The sequence below is a fragment of the Anopheles gambiae genome, chromosome 3 (genome assembly GCF_943734735.2).
Source record: "Anopheles gambiae chromosome 3, idAnoGambNW_F1_1, whole genome shotgun sequence".
In the NCBI taxonomy this organism is placed as follows: Eukaryota; Metazoa; Arthropoda; class Insecta; order Diptera; family Culicidae; genus Anopheles; species Anopheles gambiae.
The window spans coordinates 96,878,538-96,892,863 of NC_064602.1; the positions used below are offsets into that span (position 1 = coordinate 96,878,538).

Sequence of the window (14,326 nt, forward strand, 5' to 3'; positions counted from 1 at the left end):
CAAACTGATCCGTGCTTTCATTCGATGGTGTATTTTCAAAATGAATTTACCTTAAAAAAAATCAAGCGGTGTCTGGTCTACGAAACCGCTAAACAATCATAGCAAAACCGACAAAACCTCAGTAAACAGCCTCGAGCGGGAAAGAGACGCCCTGCTTTCCCTCCTCATTCCCTCGAACTGACCGCAACCAGTAGCAAAAAAAGGGCAACACTTGTTAAAAGTCGCTCCTCGGTAGCTTGAGGCGTCACGTACACAAAGCTACAGCTAGCAAAAAGGACTACGATTTCATCCACCCCGCCAACAGAAGAGGTAATTGTGATTCGTCGTAGAACAAAATGTTTCCGTGTGTCCAATGTCGTGAATCCGGCAGCGGGTCCAAGTGAAAGTGTTTTCGCGGCCGTACCGTAGCGATTGTGTACGTGTTTGTTGTTGGTGGTGACGCGGCGGCGGTAGTGGTGGGAAGGGCATTGAGTGAAGGGTCAGAGATTTGAAATACATACACACAGCAGGAAGCCGCGCGACCATGGATGCATCCCAGTTTGTTGTAGCCTGCATCAAGGAGGAACCGTGCGACATTGGGCCGGACGGTCAGGAGCACCAGCATGCCGACATTAAGCCGAGCGTAGCCCACCATCTGGCTACCGAAACGATGCTGTCTGGGATGTCAGGTAATATGGTTCGAGGGTGGTAGGTCAAAACGGAAGGAAATGTGTGAAAATCGACGGCGAAAAACAACCGGCGCATATAAATTGCTAGGCTTTTCGAAAGCTTTTGCAATGGTGAGGCGCTTCTGTGTAATGGAGTTGAAATTAGATTGCTCTTTTTTTGTGTTCGTTTTGTACCTTCAAACGTGTTTGACAGTTCGCAAGGTGACGCTTCTGACAGCTAGACGAGCCAAAGAGCCACGGGGTAATTCTATTTTTAGCGCTGTCAGACGCGTGTGGTACCTTATTGCGTTTCGCAGCTCGGACAGGATTGTTCGTTCGTGGCACAATTGGTTAGCGTTTTCACGCAACGCACATCCCCTGGCAGCAGCAAGTTGAAGGTTCGAATCTGAATATAGTGCACATATTTTAGCCGTGATCAGTTTTCGTGTTGTGACAGAATCAGCTGAGAGAGAGACGTTTTGCCAAAGCTGCTGATTGTGTGTGTGTTCCGTGGAAAGAAGGGGCACAATTGTAGTTTCTCGAAGGGACGGACGGACGACACCTTGGCTTGCTGTGAGTGACATATATTTTCCACGTGCTTTTATTTTCGTTGCGGCGGCGACAGTGTCTGTGCGGTCGAGTGCCGCATGAACAGTTCCGCAAAGGTAATTGCTCGCACGGTGGTTAAAGAGCTGTTCCGTTCGTGTAAGCACGCGGCTCTTCCCTCCCGCCTCCCCACCTCCTCTACATACACCTCGTTCTAATTCACAATCTCTCATCATTAAATCCACAGCCGCAGGGAAAAGAAGGTGAAGCGTGTGCGTGTGTGCGTGTGTGTTGATTCTGCTGTTTGCTACTACTGCTACGCTGTCTGGTTCCACTGTGCTGCAAGACTTCTGCCTGCCCTGTGTGCCGTACTACTCCACTCCAATTGGCAGCTCGATTGGTTTTTTCGTCACATTTGGTCGCCACCCGCTGCAAACGCCCCGCCGGCCGCATTCCTGCAAACCCGCTGTACCCCGCCGGGCGAAGGGCTAGTGAGCAAAGTGATAACAGCAAATCACGTCCGTGTGCGTGTGTGTGTTAGTGCCCAAGCAATACCAGCCGCTATGTCTGATGCAGCAAACAAATCGACCCCCGGAACAGCTGCTGCCGGCAACAGTAACTTTTTCCGACGGAAAAAAATCATCCCTGCTGTGGTTGCGCGAAAGATCGGTAACAGCAGCACCTCCAAATCGAACAAAACTGCCGGCACAACTACAGTCAAGCCCATGCCGGCAAATGTGTCCAAAAACAGTGAGGAATCAAACAGCACCGACAGCATGGTGCCGGCTGCTCCCGTAGCAATATCAGCAGTGGTTGAAGGTACTATGCAAGAGCAACGATTGCAGGAGGAGGAGGTGTCTAAGAGCATCACAGCGCCGGAAGAATCTAAAAAAGACGCCAACAGTAATCCTCCAGCACCCTCCAAACCGGCCACCGCCTTCCGGCGGATAAAACCGAAAGTTGCAATACTGCCCCAGCTGAAGCCGGCGAAATCGATTCTGAAAAAGACAAACACACCCAGCCAGGAGCCTTCGTCCTCCAGCAGCCCTGAAAGCACAGTGGCAAATGCAGCTGAAAACGAGGAGAAACGCGCTTTACTAGATCCGGAGAGTGAACCAGTGGCCGAAAAGGATGATACAAGACAGGAGGAGGATAAGGATGAGACGCTTACTAACATTCCAAACACGTCATCACAAGTTACATCACACAGCACACATTCGATTGTAACAAGCGAAAAACCGGAAGAACCGAAACATTCAGTTGAGGTTGTAGACGAAACGAACGTTTTGCAACATTCAGTACAATCCGTCCAATCGGAAACAAACGAAAACGAGACGGATGCAAAGAATGTATCTCAAACGGCCAATGTCGTTATTTGCGATATCAAAGAGCAGACGGCTCAACAGGAGAATTCATCCGTATTGGAGGCTACTAACAGCACGATCGTTGCCATTGACAACGCACCACAAGCTTCAACTCCAACCCTACAAGATGTTAGCAAACAGTCCATTTCTCAAACAGCACTCTCGAGCACACCCGTCGCGGCTACGGTCGGCACCAAAACGATCAAGCGTGCCATTCCTTTGGGTAAGCTTTCGGCCGATCTGACCAACTTGTTGAAAAATCACATCAAGAAAAAGGGCAAAACAATACCAGCGAAGGGAAACGGCAAGGAAGTGGCCACTCCGAAACCATCACCCATCGCAAACCAACGTACCGATTCACTCAGCAAAGAATCGCAAGAAAATCAGGAAAACCAGAAACAAATCGTAAATTCTTCCAATGTGCCTCCGCCTCCGTCTGCTCCCTCACAATGCCCTGCCAAAGATCAGACGTTGTTGGATGTGGAACCATCGAAAGCATGCTCCGAACTTGATGCTGTTCCCGCAGTGCTTGATTATTCGGCAACTAAAGCGCTACAAACGCCCAACGAGTTGTCAGTCTTGGAGAGTCGTCCAGATAATGTGTTGAACCAGCAAAACATGGTGCCGAAAATAGCACCGGCCCCGGCCAAACCACCGGCAGCACCACCGGAAGCATCATCACCCGTCGCGGGGGGACAAACTTCCGGCGTGAAGAAGATACAAAAAGTGCACAAACTTACGGACGAAACGAAACTGCTGCTGATGAACAGTTTGAAGAAAGGAAAAGCTAAAGGTTCCGCTAAGACAGCGTCAGCGAAGAGTAATGTGACCGTTGCTGCTCCTTCTCAGACGATGGTTGAAAGCGTTAGTGTGTTGCCAAGCGTCCCACCAGTCGTTCTGAAGAAAGCTACTCCTACAAAGGACGAATGTAAGGTGAACATCATTTCAAGTGTTGTTCTGCCGCGTCTTTTTAACGTCCCCGGACAGTCGGGACAGCCAATACCGAACGTTTCTTCATTCGGAACAACACACCAGCACAGCTACACGTTCCCGGATAGTTCGGCTGTAATAAGCATTCCCAGTGCGTCTTCCTCTTTGGCGGTGACACAATCACTGGGTCAACCTATCTGCACAACGGCTGACTCTTCCAGCCAGTACCCGAAGGTGTTTATTATTGGTCACGATGTAAATTCGACGTTTGCCACCGTACCATCCACAGTGCCGCTGCCGCCGTCTGTTGTGAGCGTTACCGTGCTGCCTCAACCGAATCCCGTCTGTTTCGCGAACATTCCTTCGACACCCTCCCGACCCATATGTCTCCCTCCGCCAATAGTCACCATTCGTCCGACGTTATCGCAGAACGTTCCATATGCCAGTACAGCTCCACCCAGACTGCCCACACCGATCGTTTCGGTGACATTAACACCCGCGCATGGCAGCAACTCAGCGGAAGCATCCCGCATGGATGTACCGGTTGATCCTCGCATTGTGCCCAAAATCGTAATTCAAGGATGTGACTCTGTCGATCCTGACAGCCAATCGTCGCTCTCCTCCACTTCCTCCTCGTCATCATCCGTCGGTCAGAACTCCGGAGCAAAGAATCGTCATCCAAGCGCAGGAAGGGAGAAGAAACAGCCCGATACAGGCAAGGGAGGATGTTCGCCCACAACGCTGAGCATGCTGCGTGCCAAAATGTTGCAGAACATAAAGCAGAAAGCGGAAAACAATCTTCCTCGAGACGAACCGGTACCGTCAGAAATTATGCCGCGACAATATGGTAATTATGGGAAGCAGCCGAATATAATCAGCTCGAAAAGCCACCACGACTCAGTGCCTGAAATCCCTACTACGATTACTGTCGAACCGAGTAAATCATGCACAGCGGAGAAGGAGCAAGTGCCTGATACTTTAAACAATAATTACTTTACCACCGCATCGAACGATCCTCCACAGGTCGCCCCAAAGCTCGAAACGAAAGATACGCACGATGACCAACTCAGCAAGGTCGACAAAAGCAACGATGCGTGTGATGAGGTTCGTCTCGCTTCAGCCAATAGATGCAACCTAGAAACGAATGGATTTTATGGTTTTTCCAACGCTTCAATTGACAATGCTGAACGAGATTTTGTGGATCGTGCCCGCACAATTGATGCGATGCTGCAATCAATAGAAAAGTCTTCAGCAGATGAGCCTCCGGATGAAGTAGAGCAATGTGTGCCCACGGATGATAGTGACCAGTTAGCACAATCACTGCCAGCAACGATGAGCGAATATCCTAAGACAGTAGTTAGAAATACGTTTACAAATATTCTTACAACTTGTTCCGAAACTCGTGAACCTGATACAACTGTTTCCGATGATAACGTGTCTCCCGTGGCAAATGTAAAGAGTGAAGCAGCTGAAACATCTTCAATAGCCGTTCCAGTAGTGAAGAAGGAAAATGTTCCTGCATCCGTAGGCGCTGCACCGGTGAATACAGCCACCGAAGAATCTGTTGTGGATGAACAATGCAGTGATCAAGAGGATCATCAATGTCAGGATAGTGCGGAAGAGTCTCAGCCTGGTGGGTCTGATAATGAATGCGTCGAGGAAATCGAGCCTCCCGCTACTGTAAGCCACAGTAACATTGTAGAATTTGAAGCAGAACGTCGCAGTAATGATCAATTCGTTGAAGCAGCGGAGGCAATAGAAAGGGATGACATCATTAAGAACAGTGAAACTTCAAACATTGTGCGGGATGACTCAAAGCTGCTACCAATAGAGACGATCCAAGAACCAAAAGATAAATCGCCTTCGGTACCGGATATATTGATTTCGGTAATCGAACCTATCCAACAACCTACAGATGAACCAAAGCTGGTATCTCCAGAGAAAACTGAAGAATCAAAAGATGTTTCTCACTCGGTAGTAGTAGAAGAAGCATTGCCAACTTCACCTCCAGAAGTTATTTCTAACCCGGTAGCGGCAATAGAAGCACCACCAGTAAATACCGATCAGGTGTCAGATGAACCGAAGTCGATATCTCCAGAGAAAACTCAAGAATCAAAAGATGCTTCTCAATCGGTAATAGTAGAGGAAGAATTGCCTACTTCACCACCAGAAGATACTTCGAATTCTATACTGGCACTAGAAGCACCACCAGAACGTACCGATCAGGAGCCAGATGAACCGACGTTAGTATCTCCAGAGAAAACCGAAGAACCAAAACATGTCTCTCACTCGCTACTAGCAGATGAAGAATTTCCTATTCCAACATCAGAAGATACTTCTAATTCTGTAGTGGCAGTAGAAGCACCATCAGAACGTACCGATCAGGTGCCAGATGAATCGAAACTGTTATCTCCAGAGAAAGCAGAAGTACCAAAAGCTTCTCATGTGGTAGTGGCAGTAGAAGAACCACTTGTTCCGCCACCAGAACTCCCCAACCCGGTGCCAGATGAACCGAAATTGGCACCACTACCAATTGAGCCCGAAAAACAAAATGATGAGACACTTCCTGTTGTGGAAGAACAGACCATTCCGCCACCAGAACTCACCGACCAGGTGCCAGATGAACCGATATTGGCTCCACCACCAATTGAGCCCGAAAAACCAAAGGATGAGCCACATCCGATAGTGGAAGAAGCACCCATTCCGGTGCCAGAACCAGCGACCGGTGTAGACTTGATCATTGCTATGGCACGCATGAGGCGCGAAAACCGTGTCATGTCTGTAGACACCGCTTCCGTTGAAGAGGAGTTCGATCGTATGGAGGAAGAGTTGTCGGTTGCCTCCGTGACTCCCACCAAACCAACATCAACTTCCGGTGGAAGAAAGCAGAAACAAAAACCGAAGCGAAAAAAGCGTAAAAGGCGAAGGGACGAGTTAGTGGAGCTATTACTGAAGCACGTTAACTATGAGTCTTTGATTGAGGATTTGTTGCAGCAAGAGAAGCAGCGCTTGAATTACGTCTCCTCCTCCTCGACGGAATCGGACGAGGAGCGAAGCCTATCCCCACTGGAACGATATATCCGGGGGCAAGAACGCGAGCGGCGGCAGCAGAATGAGGAGAACATTGTTGTAGAATCGGATGATTGTACGACAACGTCGTATGAGTCACTGGTAGAAGAGAAGATATTAAGCATTTTCTGCAACAAAGACGGTTCGACCGTGCAGAACGACCGCCCTATCGTGCAACAGAAAGCGCGCAGTTCCGGTTGCAGTACATCAATGCGCGCTGTACTAGCGGATCTGGAGAAAGAACGTTCCGACATCTGTGATAGAATGGCAGATGAGGCTGCAGTAGAGATTAAAGAATCAGAATCGCTGCTGGACTCGGATAACGATGTAAAGCAATGCTCAGATGAACTGTCAGTCGCTCCGGCAGTAGCTTGTACCGGCGTAATCGACGGTGAAATCAAACGCGAGCACGACAAAACCTGTGATAAAATCGACACGGCAAAAGAGACACCTGTTAAACTGTTAGATGTTTCCATTGCGTGCGTGAATACCGGAACCTGTGATAATGCAACGAGCAACGCTGTAGTAGAGAGAGAACCGGCGAGTTCTTCAATTTCGCCTATGGTCGAAACAATAAATACTCCAATGAATAAGGTAACAGAAGGACCAGTTAAAGGGAATGCCAAGAAAAGGGCCGCGAAACGCCCGGCTGCTGGTAGAAGAATGCCCCAGAAGAGGGCGAAATTGATAACTCCTCCGATGGTGGAAATGCCACTGTTTGATAGTTCGGACGCACCGAACAACGAGGTAGTGTCTGACTGTTCGACGGATGGGTTATCTTCAACCGTTGATGCGGCGGTTGTTAATAGAGAAAAGCCATCGAAAACTACCAATGGTAGTGGAGGGGCTGGAAACGATACAAATCATGGCGTCGAGGGCAAAGATGAGATCAGCAAGCCTGAGCAGAAGATGAAAGCAAGCGTTAAGGAAAAGCATGACACGTTACAGCGACCGAGCAGGAGTCGGAAAAGCGGCGGAAGGAACTCTAGCAGTAGTAGTAGTAGCAGCAGCAGCAACAGAAGCAAAAGCAATAACAGCAGTAGTCGCAACAGAATCAACACTGCCAGCGATGGTGACGATCTTTCCTCTAGCGGTGAGCCAAAGACGGTCAAGAGACGTCGTTTGCGCCGCAAGAAGCGTTCCTCGTTGCGTGTACGTAGCAACCTTGCACAGAAAAGCGCCGCCATTGCCGTCGATTGTAGCACTGATGATCCTTCCGTTTCTAGTACTGCGCGGGGTGGTAGTTCTCACTTGTCCTTCACTGCTTCCTCCAAACATTCTAAAGCTTCCAGCGCAGCTGCCGCCCCGACGTTTGCCATCCCCGAGATAAGCGCATCGGAGGAGGAGATCGTGACGCCCCGCCCGCGCCAGATGATCCGCGTGCGGAACAGTCGGGCACTGCTAGCGTCCCCTCCGCCCGAAGAACCGGTAAAGCAGGGACGGAAAAGAGGCCGTGGCCGTGGCGCAGCGACGAAACAATCGCCGGCCAATGGCAATGAGTCTATCGTCGCCGAGCACACCCACCTGGAGCTCGATCCGGAGAACCCGCTGGTAAAGTGTGGCCACTGTGGGACCAGCATTGTGCCGGATGTGTGGCAGGAGCACTACAACTTTCACAACGGGGCCACGTATCGGGTCGGCATCGATCAACCGTTCGATCTGCAGGACGTGAAGGCAATGTCGGCCGTAATACAGCGCTTCATGAAGGTGCAGCGGCGGGCGGAGGTGGCCTGCGAACGATGCGGCGAGGTGAAAAAGTCGGGCACCGGCATGGCATCGCACCTGCAAACGTGCGGCAAGTCGAAGGATGAGCTGGAACAGAGCAAGACGGCTTGTGAGCACTGCGGGCGGAAAATGAAAGCCGTCAGCATAACGGTCCACCAGCTGCAGCACTGCAAGGTACTGAAGCTCAAACAGCAACAGCAGCAGCAGCAGCAGGAGAGCCAGGCAGCTGAACATACGGCCGACAATACAACGACCCCGAGCGGACGGATGAAACGGAAGTCGGTCACCACGTAAGCTTCAACTCCATGGGATTTGGGTCCCCATTTCTGAGCAAATTAAAATAGGCAATTTTGTGTTGTGTGTGTGTTTGCTTTTAGCGCCGAGCGGTTGATTAAAAAGCTGACCAAAGAAATTAACGAAGAAGCAGGTGGTGACGAGGTAATGCGCTGAGCTTTTGCTGAGCCGAAACAAAAACCGTGACACGACGTTCATGCAAAATCTCCCCGTTTGTTTTGTAGCTGGTGCGCAAGATAAGCGGCGACGGGCTGACCGAGTTCATCATGAAGTGCTGGCTGACGCACCTGCAGCAATCGAAGGAAGGTGTGTGTCCCAAGAAGGGCTGCGCGTTCTTCGGCATGACGGCGGAGTGCATGCGCTGGGAGCACAGCTACCAGGAGGACGGCAGGGATCCGAAACCGGCCTACCAGTGTGTAAAGTGTGGACACATGACCGTGAACCAGAGCACGGTCTACGACCACATACGGCTCGTGCATCCGGATCTGGTACGCAAGGCGGCCCAGCAGCAGCATACGGGGATTTTCGGCAGCGACGGCGATTCGGACGCGTACGTAGCGAGCGGCAATGGAAGCGCTTCGGACGATACGTACAGCAGCGGGGTGCTCGACGCGGAGGATGAAGAGCTGGGCGGTGGGAAAGCGAAAAAGGGCAAGGGAGGCAAAAAGCAGTCGGGGACGGCGGGGGCGAACAAATCCAAGTCGAAAAAGGGCGCCGACAGTAGCGGTGGCAAGAAAGGCGCGGCAAAACAGCAGACAGGAGGAGCCAGCAAGGCCAACACATCCGAGCTGCTGGATAGTTCGATGACAGCGGCGGCTGGCGAGGAAACGGAAGTGTACAAAGAAAGTACGTATATGCTTTAAGAGGCATTTTTCTCTACTGATTAATGCATGGCTCTTTCTTTTTCACTCCTTTCAGTGGTGTTTCAGGAATCGGTCGACTTCAAGGCGGACAAGGCTAATTATTACTTAATGTCCGTGAAATGGACGCACGAGTTTCGGCGGGACCATTACACCGCACGGCTACTGTTCAGTGAGCTTCGGCCCGATGTGGACACTTCATTTTTCCGCTCGCTGCACGATCTGCACAACTACCTCCCGAACACGGCCCGCTCGATGCGCTACGTGCAGTGCAATTCCAAGGTGTACGATCCGGGCTATACGGCGGAACCGTTCAAGAACCGCTGGCAGCAGATGGGCACGTTCGAGGGTGAAGCGCTCGGTTGCGAGCAGCTCTTTTTCACCGGCGGACCGGTAGTGTCGCTCGACTGGTTGCCCCTGCCGGACGGTGTGCCGCCGGATGCGGATCAATTTCTGGCCATTGCGTGCAAGCAGACGTACGATGAGTATTACAGCTGCGAAGAGCTCGCCGTGCCCCAGCCACGCAAGTGCCTCGTGCAGATCTGGAACGTTGGGCCGCTTCAGAATCCGAGGTAAGTGTGCCACACTCTTAGCAACGGACCGGCTTATCGATTAATCGTTGTGCGTCGTCACTTGCAGTTTGTCGAAGATAACAGCTCGCAACCCTCGGCTGGCGTTCGCGATCCCGTGTGACTATGGGCCCATCTGGCAGATTGCTTTCTGTCCGAGCGGTTGCTACAACGATCCCGCCCAGGGTGACGACTTCGATCGACTCGGCCTGCTAGCGGTCGCAGGGTCCGATGGGGATGTTCATCTGTACGCACTGAGTCGCAGTATGGCGGAAACGCCGGAGGACACCAAACCCGGTACACCCCCCAGAGTGTTGCCCCTTCGGCCGGTGATGCTGCTTTCGCTTAGTTTCACTACTCCACCGACTCACGACGGTCCTGCCGCTGATTTCACCGGTCGCAGCGTGTTGAGGATTGCGTGGTCCCGCGAAAAAGGCCACAACGTGCTGGCTGCCGGCTACTCCAATGGTGTCGTTGCGGTGTGGAACTTGGCCGCCAAATCGACGCTGCTCTGCGGGACCAAGGAAGGCATCCGAACGCTGCTGCCCGTGCACAGGATACTGCACTCTAGCAGCAGCTGCATCACGGCGCTCGATCTACACTACAGCTCCGGCACGCGGTTTCTCGTGGTGTGCAATGCCGACCGGCGGCTGAAGGTGTACGATCTGCGCTGTGGCCTGTACCAGCCGCTCGAATCGCTAAGCACCATCGTGCGAAGCCGCATGCCGGCCCTTCGCTGGATGCTGCACTTCCCCGTGCTGGTGATTGCGTACGACGATGCGCTGTGTATCGATCGGTGTGCGTACACTGTGCATCAGCCGCGCGAAATCGGTCTGCGAATGTTTGGCATATTTACGCTCGGCGCCGAGATGACCGATCTCGGCATGAATGATTGGCTGAGCATGAATGCGGTTTCGACCAGTGGTGGCGATTTGGTTTGCCACCGTCCCGTACCTTTCGTGTTCGGTATGAACTACAAAAAGATGGCACAGGTAAGGGAGCACATGGGGAAAGGTGGGGAGGGGGAGGGGGGAAGGGGTGTGAGCAGTTCTTACCTACTTACTTAAGACATGAACAAACGTTGACAACAAAAAACACAAGATGACACACATCACATTCGCTTTTTCGTCCCGAGCTTCAATCACATAACAACGTAATCGTAGACATTTGGTATTTGGAAGCCTTTACAGGAGAGCGATGTGACGTAGTGCATGATTCATGCTTGACGAATAGCTACCAATATTGGCATAGAAGATAGGAGGGAGTAGTAAAAAACCCGCAATAATACTAGGGAGAGCTATGTTGAAGAGAGAGCAAACCGGGCTTCGAACTTGAACCCGCTCGTGCGCGATGCGGACATGCTACCGAATAGACCATATCAAGCATCGCATGGCAGGGCGTTCAAAATCGATCTGGTGTCGCTGGAACTTCTCTCGACGTAGAAGCTAATTTACATTTCATTCATATTTTACAGGTTTTAACAACAACCATCTCCATGAAGCTGAAACCGGAAAACGATTCCGCCGATGTTTCGCGCTACGATGCGTTCTCGGAAGAGTACGGTCTTCTTTTTTCTGACACCGACAAGGTCAGTATGGTTCATAGCTCTTACTCCGACGAACGAAGCGAACCGGTTAGCGCTGTTTATGTTTTATTTTATTCATGTTATTCATTCATTAAATACCGCTAACAGCTAAGCCACTTCTATTGACCTTGAACGTGCTTTTATCACTCACATGCTTTTCTCTTCTCCCTCTCTTGTATGTAGGTTCCCACCGCTATGGACACGGCGTCGCTTCATCTGAAGACGTGGCGACGCGGCAAGCTCGGCCATTATCCCGCCGTCCGGCTGAACCAGATCCGCTGGAATCCGAACACCACGTCGTACGCGTACTACGCCATCGGCTACCAGGCAGGGTTCGTGCGTGTTCGCGTACTGCGCACGTAGAGTACGCCTGCAATGCCCTTCCGTTCGCTTCATCGTGTGTGCTGCCATTCCAAATGCAATGTTTTTCTATTTTTTTTCGGTTTTAGTTTGCGGTCAACAGTAACATTTCTAGTTCATGTGTGCGCAGATTTTAATTTTAAGATAGAGTGAATTTTAGTTCATGCGTTTTTAGCTGTGAGCGTAAAGGTATGCTAATGAGCGTAGTAGCGCTTTGCTGCTAGCGTGAGAAGAACTGGTTTGAAATTAAAAAGAATTATAAAACAAAGATTATGCCGCTCCGCTGTGTTTCTTGAGAGATCCGATGAAATTGCTTTACGATGGAGCTCCCTCCTCCGGATCGCCACCCGTTTTTTCGGGCGAATTCTGCGAAGAGGACGTCGTCTCACCCTCCTCACCGGTGGAACCTTCCCCGATCGTGCCCAACTCGCCCTGCCCGTCGGCACCCGGTTCCGCTGACGGTGTCGTCGAAACGGCCGAATCTGTCGCCGACGATACCGACGTGTCGCTCTTCTTGCCGCGCCGCTTCTTCTTGTGCTTCTTCTTCTCCACCTCGCCCGTTTCGTTCTCCTCCTCGACGAAGTTGTAGTTGGGGGGAAACAGTGCCGCACACTCCTCCTGCCCCTCGACGGCATTCTGGCTGACGTAGCACGGACCCATCGCGGTAAGCGCAAGCATCGCGTGGCTGGTCGCTTTGGACACCTTCATGATCAGCTTGTCGTTCACGTTGGGGCGTTTGGTCGTGTAGCGTTCGGTGGTTTTGGCGATCAGTTCGGCTGTCTTTGGATCGCCGGTACTGAAGTACCCGAATGCCATCACCTGCGTTTTGTACTTCTCGTTCATGGCCACCTCGAGCACGTCCCGCTTCTTGTACGCGTCAAACACCATGCAAATGTGGGGCGGTTCCGGTACCGGATCCGGTGGAAGGAAGTGCTCCGTTAGCTACGCGTCGACGGGTTAGAAAAGACAACAGAAACCATTATGTACAGTGAAATTAAGTAAACCAAACCCTTTTCGATTACTCACATGCCGGAACAGGAGATAGAAGAGAGCCGCATTTGCACGCCGGTTCGTTGGCGTCCACACGCCCGGTATGATCAGCCGGGGGCACGCCTCCTCGTCGAACGTTTCCTTCGACACGTTCTGGGACGAATCGGACGAGTTGGTGGTCGCGATCGAGCTGGCACTCTTCTGGGGCGGCAGCTTCGACACCATCTTCCACGTGCCGTCGTTCGCGCTGTACAGCATCTCGAGCGGTTCGATCATGCGCGGAATCACCTTCTCCACGTTGCCGTCCGCGTCCAGCACCTCGACCGGCTCGGTGATGATCTTCACGAACGCCCCGATCACCTCCTCCGGCGAGCGCGTCTCGCCCTCGGTAAGCTTCCACACGTACGCCTGGATGTCCTTGTAGTAGATCTGCTCAAACACATCGTCCGCTAGCCGGTTTTCGCACTCAAAGTGCAGCACCTCGAGCATCTTCGGGTTCAGATGCACCAGCCGCTTCTCCTTCATGTGCAGGTCGTGCTTTTCGGCGTGATCGTGCAGCTTCTTGAACACGTCCTTGTGCACGTGCGGCATAAACAGCGTGATGCCCATGTCCGGAATGTTGCCCATGATCTCGTCCGTCACGTGCGTGATGTAGTCGAGCCGCTTCTTGGCGGCCGCTTCCTTCTCGATGCGGGCCACCTCCTCCTCCCGCTCCTGGCGCACGTCCTCCCGCTCCTGCTCCTCGGGCGTTAGCTCCCACAGCTCGTAGTAGGTGCGCTCCAGCTCGCCCGCCCGGCACTTCAGCTCGATGTCCAGCTCTTCGGTGATGAGATTGATCAGCTTCGGCACATTGGTACCGAACATCAGGTTTACGATCTTGCCGTGCTGGGAAAGAGAAGCGTTTCCGAATGAAATAATCAGCTCAATCTTTGGCGCTCAAAACAGTTCTACAAGAACATTACAAAACACACACGTGTGATGCGTTGTTTTCTCTTCTAGCCACAAAATAGGCGCCGTTAACGGAAATGAAATTCAAACATTGCAATTCTGCGGTCATTTACGATATGTTTTATGTGCGAGAATGCGGTAACGTGGCCCCAAGCGCACGCGTTATTGCGTTGATTTAATTGATTGATTGAACTTTGCTTCTTTATTAGTTTACACACCAGAGCGGTCTTCGGCCTTGGTGCACACAAGAATGATTGGCAGGCCGAAAAAAAGGATAATGTCACGCTGGCCCCCGCTCAAGGAACGGATTTCTCGCTTCCTAGGGATGCGTCCGTCCTCTCTGTTTATGGGCATGTCGTAAACGTTCTTTTATGTTGTTCCTCGTACGCGCTCAGCCTAGGGGGAGTTGAGTGGAAATATTTACTTTCCCCACCGTACG

General features: G+C 51.7%; 2 protein-coding genes across 3 annotated transcripts in view; one reads left to right on the plus strand and one right to left on the minus strand.

The window, feature by feature from the left end:
• On the plus strand, positions 1-12,217 carry LOC133393735 (uncharacterized). 2 transcript variants are annotated; one of them, XM_061659921.1, is made up of 8 exons: positions 1-1,312; positions 1,441-8,571; positions 8,659-8,719; positions 8,800-9,421; positions 9,494-10,007; positions 10,075-10,996; positions 11,479-11,592; positions 11,773-12,217. In XM_061659921.1, the coding sequence occupies exons 2-8, from the start codon at positions 1,757-1,759 to the stop codon at positions 11,950-11,952; spliced, it is 9,228 nt and encodes a 3,075-aa protein (XP_061515905.1). In that variant the 5' UTR covers positions 1-1,312; positions 1,441-1,756; the 3' UTR covers positions 11,953-12,217. The 2 variants fall into 2 exon arrangements, with proteins under 2 accessions (XP_061515905.1, XP_061515906.1); XM_061659922.1 differs by having other exon boundaries at positions 5-668; positions 7,842-8,571.
• Positions 11,639-14,326, minus strand: part of LOC1280413 (uncharacterized) — a 21,281-nt gene continuing 18,593 nt past the window's right edge. Inside the window, exons 5-6 of the mRNA XM_061659937.1 lie at positions 12,976-13,824; positions 11,639-12,891 (exon numbers count right to left, since the gene is read on the minus strand). Of these exons, the coding sequence (XP_061515921.1) occupies positions 12,265-12,891; positions 12,976-13,824 (1,476 nt within the window). The 3' untranslated portion in view covers positions 11,639-12,264. The remainder of the gene's footprint in view (positions 12,892-12,975; positions 13,825-14,326) is intronic.